The sequence below is a fragment of the Equus caballus genome, chromosome 5, assembly GCF_041296265.1.
Source record: "Equus caballus isolate H_3958 breed thoroughbred chromosome 5, TB-T2T, whole genome shotgun sequence".
NCBI lineage: Eukaryota > Metazoa > Chordata > Mammalia > Perissodactyla > Equidae > Equus > Equus caballus.
The window spans coordinates 27,536,364-27,548,816 of NC_091688.1; the positions used below are offsets into that span (position 1 = coordinate 27,536,364).

General features: G+C 37.6%; 1 protein-coding gene across 10 annotated transcripts in view; it reads right to left on the bottom strand.

Moving 5' to 3' along the window:
- The window catches only part of CD46 (CD46 molecule), a 67,552-nt gene that overhangs the window by 20,072 nt on the left and 35,027 nt on the right, over positions 1–12,453 (bottom strand). For 9 of the 10 annotated variants that reach the window (XM_070266248.1, XM_070266254.1, XM_070266252.1 and 6 more), the window contains 4 exon segments: positions 12,335–12,420; positions 11,289–11,486; positions 6,511–6,693; positions 5,749–5,793 (listed from right to left, as the gene is read on the bottom strand). In XM_070266248.1, the coding sequence (XP_070122349.1) occupies positions 5,749–5,793; positions 6,511–6,693; positions 11,289–11,486; positions 12,335–12,420 (512 nt within the window). 10 annotated transcript variants of the gene reach the window in all.

Consider the following 12,453-nt stretch of genomic DNA (forward strand, 5'->3'; position numbering starts at 1 on the left):
CTCCAGGACTGCTGCAGCTGAGAGATCCTGGGACCCCTGACAAGCGATGGCGGAACGTAAGAATTCTTACCATGTCAGTCTCCCAGATCTCTACCTGCAGGGTCTGGTGCAAACAAGAGTGGTCAGTGCTTTTGCCTTTTCTCCATTTAGAGCAGCAGGAGAAAATAGTTTTGGAACTAGTTTCTTGGGTATAGCAACTCAGGTAAAGATTTGTTGTAAGTATTCTCAGCTTTTATTAATCCTTTTCCTCCCAGAGACAGTCACTATTTTTCTTTATCTCTGTCTGCTGTGGTGTTTGTCATAAGAACGGAAACGATAAGGCAGAACACAGGCATAGGTCCTATAAGCCTGCTGTTCCAGCCAGCCTCACAGACTGGTGAATTCCCAGTTCTCCCCAGACTGGTGTCTATTTAGACAAACTTTGCTGTGGGTTAATGTGCATATGAAGTAAACGCTGTTGCTAAGGGATATCTTGGAAACATTAGTTTGACTTCAAGAAACCCAAGGCTTAGCTAAAGCTGTTAATGTGCATGTAAGATGAGGTTTTCCTTTCATCTTGTTCTATGTCTTGAGAGCTTGGCTTTCTGATGAATGAGAATATTCTCTCTGGTCTCCACCAGGTGGAAGGTGCATGCCCCAATGTGTATCTTGGTAGCTAGTCGAATAGAGGGCTTCCAAGACATGAAGTTACAAGCGGCACTCTCTGTGCCAGTTCTCAGGGGAGTCTGTCATCAGGGGTCCCATCCATAAGGGGTTTTGTTGTCTCAAACTTCATTGTTTTGTTAGTGCTGGAAAAAGTCTCACTCCAGTAGTGTCTGCCCAGTGTCCCACATCAGCAGGTCTGTGACTGGACGCGTCTCATATTTTCACGGGAAACCATACACCATTTTCACTATACCATTCTTACTGCCTACTAACAACAAAGGCCTTTGCTGTCTTAAGCTACTTCTGAGAAGGAACTTTCTGGATCTTGTGAGGGCTGCATCTTTTCTACCCTAGTTTGGGACGCCTCTTGCATCCATGGATAAGCCATAAAAGGCTTACTGGTTTTACCTGCTATTGAGGTTAGTAGATCCTATTCATCAACGGCCAGAAGATGAACCGTTTGAACTGGAAAAACTTCTACATTTAAAACAAATTTTTTTTAGAGACCTCTCATCCTAAGCAATTGTCTTATTGGTACCTACACAAAGTCCAAATGGAAAGGTAGATACAAAGAAGTATCATGGCGAGCCTTAAGAACTCACTCAATAAGATGAAAGGCCAGAAATTAGACTTAGAAGAAAATTAAAGTCCCCACCCAACATAAATTCCCCTCCTTAAAATCTGGCCCCATCTCCTCAGCAAACTCCCTCAGCTCCCAAAACTCCTCCACTCTCCCCAGAAAATTCTTTAAACATCCAGCTGCTTATTTTAGCTTCTCTTTTCATACAACATTTACAGAGAGCACTCTGGCTTCATCTCTAAGCCCAGAATATACAGGTTACACACGTAAATACTAAAAGCCAGGAAATAAACTTAACAGAAGCACCAAGGACAGAAAATAAGGCTCAGACATAAGGCTCATTTTGCTGGGCTCTATAATTACGCTCTGCCAGCTTCAGGCCCTCCTATGCAATGTCCTTTTGCAGATATATCCGAGGTGGGGGTTCAAAATGGCGTAGAGGAAGAGCCCGAACTTATCTTTTCCCATGGGCACAATACATAAACTACATATGGATCAATTCTACCTGAAAGAAACAGAGCTAGTGGAGCACCTGTTCCACAACACGGGAGAAACACGACCACACTGAGACGCCCAGGAGAGGCAGAGAAATGTTCCTGCCAAAACCCCTACCATGGTGTGGCCGCACAGAGAGTCCCAAACAAGATAAACCCAAAGAGATACACACCAAGACACATTATAATTAAAATGTCAAAAGTTAAAGAAAGAATCTTAAAAGCAGCAAGAAAAAAAAAACAACTAGTCAAGCACAAGGGAACCCCTAGAAGGCTATCAGGTGACTTTTCAGCAGAAACTTTACAGACCAGGAGTGGCTTGATATATTCAAAGTGTTGAAAGGTAAAAAAGCTTACAACCGAGAATACTCTACCCTGCAAGGCTACCATTCAGAATTAAAGGAGAGATAAAGAGTTTCCAAGACAAGCAAAAAATAAAGGAGTTCAATGCCACTAACCTGGCCTTATAAGAAATGTTAAACGGACTTCTTTAAACAAAGTACAAAAGGCCATAACTAGAAACAAGAAAAGATATGAAAGAAAAATCCAAACCGGTAAAGGCGACTACATAGAAAAGACAGTGGATGAACCACTTATAAAACTAGTATGAAGGTTAAAAGGCAAAAGTAGAAAAATCAACTGTAACTACAATAAGTAGTTAAGGGATATACAATATAAAAACATGTAAAATATGATGTCAAAAACATAAACCATGGGGTCAGCCCTGGTGGCCTAGTTAAGTTCCGTGCACTCCAGTTCACAGGCCAGGTTTGGCTCCCGGGCACAGACCTACACTGCTCTGTTAGTGCCATGCTGTGCAGGTGGCCCACATACCAAAAAATAGAGGAAGAATGGCATGGATGTTAGCACAGGGCAAATCTTCCTCAGCAAAAAAGAAAAACAACAAAAAACCTACACCATGGGAACTTTTAGAATGTGTTCACACTTAAGCAACTTTCAACCTAAAATAAGCTGATATATATATATCTGAAAATCTGATATGTCCCAGTATAATGTTATCAGTCATAATTCCGGTTTTTATCTTAAAATGTTGTCTGCCACAGAAATAACCAAATTTCCTTGTCAATTCCCTGATAATGAACTCTCATCAGATCTTTAATAATGGGCATTCTTAAGTCTTTTGTCTTTTACAGAGGGTTATTGTTTTATTCTGATGCTTTTACAAAAGCATTCCTACAAAAGTGCTTTATCTTAAAGGAGAACTCGTGGAACGAACTTGGACAATACGGTTTCTGATAACTTCAAGATCATAAAACTGAACAGAGTAAGAATTTCCATAACTAGTAGAAAACCTGGATTCAATCATTACAAGAATTAATTCCATGGGACTAAATGAACTGACGAGGATGATTATAATTTTTTATAACTTTTTTCTCTGCAACACTGCTGATTTATTTTCAATGTTTTGGTTTTCCATATTTAAGGAAATGTTTTTCTCTTTTTCTCTTAAGCTACCTATAACTTAGAGCAATTTGGTAAAAAAGATACCTTTTTGAACAAAGATGAAACATTTATCTTTTTCTCCCTGGCTGATTCCTCCAGAATTTGGAAACTCTCCGTGAGTATTCTATTTTCATGGTAATACAGTTATTTGCATACGTTCTCTAAGAATCTGTTCTCCTTGTAACAGGACACAGAAGCATTGGTTATATTACCAAGGCTTTACTGGAACGTCATATTGGAGAGAGACATAGATAGACTCAAATATGACTAGACAGCTTTAAGGCAATATTGATTTTATGGAACCAACAAAGGCCCTTGGAAAAATCAGCCTGGTATCTTGCATACAGGGCTCCTGACAGCCTTACCAGGTGAGTAAGAAGGTCACTTCCTAGAAAACCCAGGAACCTCAGGATATTTTGGGGACCTCAAGAAGACAAGAATTAACCAAAAGCTACAGGTATCATAGGCAAAGTCTGATGGCAAGTCCTTGGCTTAGTTTCACAGCCCCGAGAGGATTTTAAAACTTCAATGTGAGATTCTTTATGAAAAGTTCTGGCAAAGTACACTTAAAAGAGCCTAGACAGTCAATCGCTATTCTTGGTGACCTTGGGTAAATAATCAGGACAAGTTTACTGAGACCAGACTTATTCTATAAACAAATTAATCTTACTGTGGTTATCTTTGATAAAAATTGGGCTGATGGTAGAGAAAAAAATTATGTTTCAGTAATACACCTTTGTTGATCTCAAATTCTAGTGCTGTTCACTGTTCGAAGTTTTTTCCTTGTAAACTGGACTAGATCCTGAATTTTTCTAGTTTCCTCATATCTGGCTACAATGTTCCAAACTAACATCTTCACCCATTTTACTTCAAATCACTAAGGACGAAAGCTGCCTCTTTCCCTGAAGCACTGAAAACTGAATACGAATGACTTGATATAAAATGCAGAGAAATCACCCCAATAGCTCAGGTTTAGACAATCCTCTTCCTGCCTGTTGCTGTGTGGGCCACTCAGAAAGTTTATAGGTACACCCAGTACATCATCAGAGACATTCAAACCGCAAACCAGGAAAATCTGTTAGATTGCCACTGCCTGCCCTCACCATCTGAAGATGCTTTGAGCCTAGAAATTGTCTTGACTGCCTACCCTCATAACTCAGAAACTGGGATTATAGTCTGCTCTAATCATTAACCATTGTTTTTCTTTTGTTCTCATAGAAATGCCTCGCATTAAATACCTGACTGCTTGCACCATCGGCCTAACTTTGACAGCACACCTACATCAAAGCCTCCTGAAATAAGCTGAAAAGAACTGACTTATTGTGAAGACGAGAGTAGCTGAATAACACGGAACAATCTGCCAACTCAATTTCTGGACGCTGAAACGTTTCGGGGAAGTTTCAAAGGCTGTAAGGGAGCAAAATTTGCCACCGCAAAATGTGTCTCTTTGGCAGGAGGATGATTTTAGGCTGATTATTTTTAAGAAACAAAAGATTCAGGAAGTTTTTCTTTTTGCCTAACCCTTAACTGCATAAAAGAAATTAGATTGAGGACCTGTTCCAGGAAGGGAGCTATGACCAGAGATAACTACCAAAAATATGAGCTAGGTGTGGTAGACTGGGGGCACTTAGCAAGGCCCGCTTATTCAAAGTCCTCTCTGTGTCCCTTTGTCTCTGCATGGCACGGCAAACATTTGTTTACCAAACCTTGACTCTACCCACCTTCCTGTAAATTGTCTTCCTCCTCGTTGAATTTTCAGAGCCCTACTCTTCTCCTTAGCTCAGGATGGCATGAACTAGCCTCACTGCCTGACTGCCTGTGGGATTCATATTCTTATAAGGCCCCCATATATAGGTAATTAAATGTGTTTTTCTCCTGCCAATTTGTCTTCTGTTAATATCATTATTAGACAAGCCAAAGAACTTAGAAGGAGAGAAGGAAAATTTTCCCTCCCCAACAGTAGAAATAAAGTTCTTTTTATGAAGACAGCAGAATTTCCCAGTTTAAATTTACTACAGAAAAAGAACTACTCTGGTTGCAATCCAGGAAATGAAACATAATCCAGGATAAAGAAGATACCCTGTAAAGGTGTCGACAGATCACTTTTAAAATGAATAAAATAGCAAAGATGACGACATAGAAAGCATACATATTAAAAAACAGTGCCAGGGACCTTCCTCTTCACTAATATTAATTTGAATGATGCTGTAAGTCATATGAGCTACCTTTAAGGGCTTCCTATATGCCAGGCACTGCCTGTGCTAACTGCTTTAAGCGCATTCCATTTACACTTTACTATCACCAAGTGAGGAAGGCATTACATCCTGTTAAATAGAAGGAAACACATTGAACGTTTACATAACTTGCCCAAGTTTACATGTCTATTTATATCGGCGGACTATGGCAAATAATTTGAGAATCACAATAACTAAAATGGCTGGAAATATGTTCTTTTCATTACTAAAAATGATAAATGAGTGTAAATCACCAGATACTTAAAGGATTTTGAAAAAATCACAAGGAACTTAAAGGATTTTGACAAATAGAAGAAGGAAGTTACTAAACCTGAGGTACTGGAAACTGGAGGTGTTGTACTGGGAGGAGGTGACTCTAGAAAACAAAATAATGTAGTCTGAATCATATACTTGGGAGTTATTGCTGACATTTGCACCAGGAATTGAAAAGACCTGTGAAAAATACAACCAGGAAGTTACTCAACCTGAGACAGTGGAAACTGGAGATGTTGTACAGGGAAAAGTCAACGCTACAAAACAAAATAATGTAGATTATGTGGGGACGCATGGGAGTTATGGTGGCATTTCCACCAGGAATCGAAAAGACTTTTTGAAAATACAACCAGCAAGTTATTGAACCCAAATGATTCAAAATCGAACTTCTGGTACTGACAGCAATCAGCACTGGAAAACAAAATGATATCGACTGGATTAACCACTTGGGAATTATTGTTTTCTTTTCATTTATATGAATTATGCCTTTCATTCTTGACTTGTTTAGGTAAAAATTCCCATGCTTCAATTTTCTCAAAAATGGTTGCAATCCATTTTTACACATAAAAATAAGCTGAACGCTAGACACATATGCCTGTGTGAGGTTCATAACATGCTAAAACTCTAGGAAAACACACAAAATCACAACAGAATTCCTTGTGAATTGCACGTCATATATGTGTCATGGAAACGAATACAAGACAAGAGTTAAACAGCAAAATTACTTCTTTTCAGTTATTCTGTATCACTGATATTTACGATCAAAGAAATAAAATCTAAAAAAGAAAAACAAAAAGGAAGGAAAAAGATACCCTCGTACCTTTAATGCACTTCGGAATCGCAGGCTCCCAAGTACTGTTGGCGCCACAGACAATTGTGTTGTTGCCACTGAGGTAAAAACCCGGGACACATTCAAATACAACCATGGCTTTGTAGTAAAATTTTGATCCAAATCCTGATACTATTCTTCCATTTTCAAGTACTGGATATTTACATTTGACCACTGAAAAGTGGAAAAATTACAGAATTAATGGAAAGCTGCTTTAACAGAGCCCCAAAAAAACTAGTGCGAAGTAGTAAATTCCAGTGGGAGGAAATACAAGGAGTGGAAGGCACGATGTTAATTAAACAAAGGAACAAACAAAGACCTTATCTGTGCAGTGTAATTCCAGGAAAACAGATTTAGAGAAATCTAATAACTTTTTCCACTACGAATAGACTGCCATTATAATTTATTGGCTTTCCTACACTTTTTCCCAATGCAGAGATGTTTTGGGAAAGGTCTGACTACAAGATACAAATTCCAGGTAAGTTCAAAATCAACTTTTGATGCTCTTTAGCTCTGGGGACTCTTTTTAAGGTCAGGCCCACACTGATCACAGTACGCTGCTTTCTGAGAACGGGAGGAAACACTGAGAAGGTAATACTTGAGCTCAAATTTAAAAGTTGAAAAGAAGTGCAAAGATATGCAAAAAGAAAGATCTCAGAGCAATAACATACCCAAACTGGGATGTTCATGAAACAGAAAGGCCAATGGAGTTAGGGCAGTGTTTTCCGAACATTTTGGCCTCCAGCCCAGAGATCGAGAAACACACCTTACGTTGTAAACCAGTATCCAGGCACAGGCCTGAAATCAAGTTAGTACTCAGCCTCCATACCAGTGTACTCTGGTGTTTCCCCTTCCACTCTGCTTCTGAAGAAGCAAAATGCTGGTCAAGTCCCTCTAGATTGATTTCAGGATCCGTTAATGAGTTTGACAGAATTTGGAAAAAACAAAAACAAAAACACGCTGGCGTGGGCACTGAGTACAAGAGAACATCGTGTGAGATCAACTCGGAGCAGCAGCAAAGGCCGCAGGATGCAGAGCCTCTCCAGCCAGAAGAGCGCTCTTCCCCTTTCCCCTGGATCCGAATTTCCAGCAGACATCATTTCCCTTCAGCCCAAGCAACTTCCTTTAGCAATTCCTGTTGTGCAGGTTGACTAGTGACAACTGCTCTTAGCTCTTGTTTATCTGAAAATCTTTTTATATATTTCACCTTCAGTTTTGAAGATGTCTCCTTGACAGAGAATTCTAGGTTAAAGGTTTTCTTTCTCTTTCAGCTCACTGGCAGATATTGTCTTCTGGTGTCCACAGCTCCTTAAGGGAAGTTAGCTGTCATTCATACTTGGGTGGGTAGGCAAAGTAATGTTTTTTCCCTCTCACTGGCAGCTTTTTTGTTTATCTTTTGTTTCACTACTTTCACCATGATGTATTTAGTTTGGTGTGGGTTTCTTGGCAAACTAAAAATTTTTTTTATCCTGTTAGGTCACTGAATTTCCTGGAGCCGTAGGGTTATTGTTTTGTATCAAATCTGGTAACTTTTGGCCCACGTTTATTCAAAAAATTGTCTATACTGTTCTTTCTCTTCCCTTTCTGAAACTTCAATTACATCTAGGTTTGACCGCTTGCTACTCTCCCACAGCTGAAAGTCTCTCTCTCTCTCTCTAATAGTTCTTTTCAAAGCATGTTGGATTTCTATTGTCCTGACTTCTGGTTCACTGATTTTCTCTCTGTTGTGCTAAACTGCTGTTAATTGCCTAAAGATTTTCAAGTTAGATTCACTAGATATAACTTACATACAGTAAAATTCACCCTTTTAAGTGTATAGCTGGATACGTTTTGACACAATGCAAAGAATCATGCAATTACTAGCACAGTAAAGATAGAAAAGTCCCATAAGCCCGAAACATTTCTTCATGCCGTTTGGTAATCAATCCTTCCCACCCTCCCAACCACCTGCCCCAATGAGGCAACCATTAATCTGTTTTCTCTCTCTATTGTGTTGCTTTTCCAGAATGTCATATTGTGATCACAGCCCATGAGTATGGCTCATTTCACTTAGCAGAATGCATGTGAGATTCACTCCTGTTGCTGCACGGATTAGAAGTTCATTCTGTTTTATTGCAGTCTTACTCCATTGTATGGATATATCATGTGTGCTCATCTAGTCACCACTTGAAAAACATGTGGGTTGTTTCCAGTGATGGGTGAGATTATGAGTAAGGTTGCTATGAATATTCTCATACACGTTTCTGTGTGAACATGTGTTCATTTTACTTGGATTGCTGCATTGTATGTTAAGTGTATGTTTCACTTTCTAAGAAATTACCAAACTGTGTTCCAAAATGGTCATACCACTTTGCATTCTTACCAGCAATGTATGCGAGTTCCAGTTGCTCCATAACCTTGGCAGTACATGGTATTTTTACCTTTTTGTTTTGGTTTTTACTTTCTGCCATTCGAATAGGTGCATAGTAGTATCTCATTGTGGTTTTACATTACATTTCAGTGATTACTAATGCTGCTGAGCACTCTTACATGCATTTTTTTGTCATCCACACATCTTCTTTGGTGAACTGGGTGTACTCCAATTTTTGCCCATAATTAAAAAATCGAGATGTTTTCTTATTCTTGTGTTTTGAGAGTTCTCTATATATTATAGATATAAGTCCATTATCAGATGTGTGCTTTGCAAATATTTTCCCCCAGTCTATGACTCATTTGTTTCATTCTAGTAACAGTGTCTTCTGGGAGCAGAAGTTTTGAGCTTTTAAGTCCAATTAATTAATTTTTATTCTAAAGGATCACGCTTCTATGGTTGTATTGAAATCTTTGGCTAGGTCACAAACATGTTGTATGTTTTCTACAGAAAGTCTTATACTTTTAGATTTACATTTAACTCTACGATCTACTTTGAGCAAATGTACATGATGCTCACATGGTTGAGCTTCTCTTTTTTTTTTTGCATATGGATGCTCAATTGTGCCTGTACTTTCACCATTTTTGTACCAAATTGTTTGTAAACCTGTGACAGAATCAACTGTACACATTTGAAAGGGTCTATTTCTGGGCTCTCTGTTCTGTTCCATTGTTCTGCATGGTCATCTTTCCACCAACAGCACAGTTTGTTGATGATATGCTTTACAGTTGTGTTTTATAATAAGTCTTGACACCAAGTAGAATGAGTCCTCTAAGTTTTTTCAAAATTGTTTTGACTATTACACTTCTTTTGACTTTTCATATAAATTTTAGGAATAGCTTGTCAATTTCTACGAAAAGTTCTGCCGGGATTTCTTTTTTTTTGGATTGTGCAGAATTTATAGATGAGTTAAGAAGGACACATTTATTACACTGAATCTTCCAATCCATGACCAATGAATTTCTATTTATTAAGATCCTCTTTAATTTCTTTTACAAGGGTTTAGTTGTGTTTACCATTCAAACCTTGCACACGTGTTAGCTCTATATGCAAGCACCTTGGGTATTTTGGAGCTGTTGTAAATACTACTTAAAAGAATTTCCATTTCTAATGTTTTTTTGCAATTCAGTTATGTATGTTGATATTGTGACTTGCAACCTGGCTAAGACTTCAGTCTTTCAAATTTTCTACAGAATCACATGCTAAGTCAATAAAGTCTATTTCATTTCTTCCTTTCTGAAATGATGTTTATTTCTATCTTTCGGCTTATTGTATTAGCTAGGATCTCCAATACAGTGCTGAATAGAGTGCAGAGAATACATGTCCTTGTCTTGTTCCTACCTTAGCCAGAAATAAATTAGTCTTTTACCATTAAATATGATGTTAGCTGTGGGATTTTTGTAGGTGCCTTTTATCAGTTTCAGATACTTCCCTTTTATTCCTAGTCTGCCGAGAAGTTTTATCAAGAAAGATGATGAATTCTGTTAAATGCTTTTTTTTCGCATCTATTAAACTGATCATGCGACTTTTTTTCTTTATACTGTCTTGATATGGTAAAATAATCAATTTCTGAATTTGAATCAACCTTGCATTCATGGATTAAATCCTGCTTGATTATGATGTATTTGTATTTTTATATATGACAGGATTTAATTTAAGAAGTTTTCGTTCTATATTCATTATGGATGTTGTTTACTATTTTCTTGCAATGATTTTGTCTGGTTTTGGTATCACAGCAATGCCATTCTATTGATAGGAGTTGAGAAGTGTTCCTGCCTCTTCTATTTTCTTGAAGAGTTTGCGTAGAGCTGCTCTTCTTTTGTCCTTAAATGTTTGGCAGAACATCCCAGTGAGCACACGGGGCCTGCAGTTCTCTTTGTGAGAAGGTTTAAGCTGTCAAATTTAGAGGCACAAAGTTGCTTGTTTTATTCCCTTTATTATCCTGTAAATGTCCGCAGGATATTTAGTGATGTCCGTTTTCATTCTTGATATTGATATTTTATATCTTCTTTTTTGTGTGTCACACTGACTATGGGTCTATTCATATTGCTGATATACTCCAAGAAAAAGATGTTGGTTTCATTGATTCTCTGTGTTTTTTTCTCTTTCTCTAGCAGTAATTTCTGTTTTATTTATTTCATTCTGTGTCCTTATTTTGGGTTTAATTTGCTCCTCTCTTTTACTTTATGCTATATCCTTTATGCAGTGCTTTTTTAACCTATATTAAATTAAATTAGAAGTCAATTTAACAGGAGGAGGACACACACATCACTGTTTTGTCTACCTTCAGGTAAAACGATTTATAAAGTGTTTCTATAGTATTTGCAATGAAGACGGATATAAATGGAACTATTTGTACCTTTACACTCAGGAGGCTTACTACTCCATACGTCATTCCCAGAGCAGACAAGCTTGCTCTCTCCAACAAGTGAATATTCATCCGGTCCGTTTGCAGGATCACAACTGTAAGTTACTACCTCACCATATCTAAAGTCCTCCTGGTCGGTTATGCTGTATTTTCCGTTTTGTATTTTTGGAGGTGGTCTACAACGCATCACTGAACAAGGGAAAAAAAGAGGGCATGAAAGGCAAAAGGAAAGGTAAAAAAGTAAGATGGCATTAGTAAAGTACTAGGAACTGCTTCAACACGCTCATTAACGTATGATTTGTACAATCTAGCTGTGCATCCAACATCCATTTAGAAAAGGGATTCTATGAGAAATTGCATTACCCTAAATTCAAACCATTAACACAAAAATGGACTTACAAAATAAAATCTGTTTTCTTAAATATCTATATAAAATATATAAATGAACTATCTACATTTATGTATAAGGCCATGCTAAGTTTTGTTCTCATCATAAGAGATGCTGACAATTTTTTGAGAAAATATCTTGTGATCAAGAATAAAACTCAGTGCTACTTGACATAGCCTTTCTAATTTATAAATATATCCATTTGCTAAATCGGTGGTTTACAATACCAAGATACTATTGCCTTTTTTCACTTTCGTCCTTATGAGTGTATGGTGAAATTTTCCAGAGGGTATAAATTGGATGGTAATGCAACAGATGGAAGCTAGATGTCATCTTTTAAGAAACATAGTGAAGAGATTTGCAATAATGTAAAACAATGCCAATATTCTGTTTGTTTTGGAAAATTGATTTTTCACAAAAATATGGTGAATATGTTACCATGTATTGAGCTTAATGTTCTTAAAAATAAACAAATAATTATTTTAAAGAGTCTCAGTTTTAATTCCAATATAACGAATGTCTAGATTATAAGTCACATAAAGGAAAGCCTGTTGGCGTCTTTTTTACTTTAAAAGGGTAAGGGGTTCTCAGAGCACAAAGTGTGAGAACTGCTGGTCAAAATTCTAAAGAGAGAATACAGTTAAGGTACCTTCACATAGTGGGGGATTGTCACTCCAATTCACATTTTCTCCATCAAGTTCACAATACAGAATTTTAGTTCCAATTAAGTTATAACTAAAAGAAAAAGAAAAAGTTACAGTATTCTTT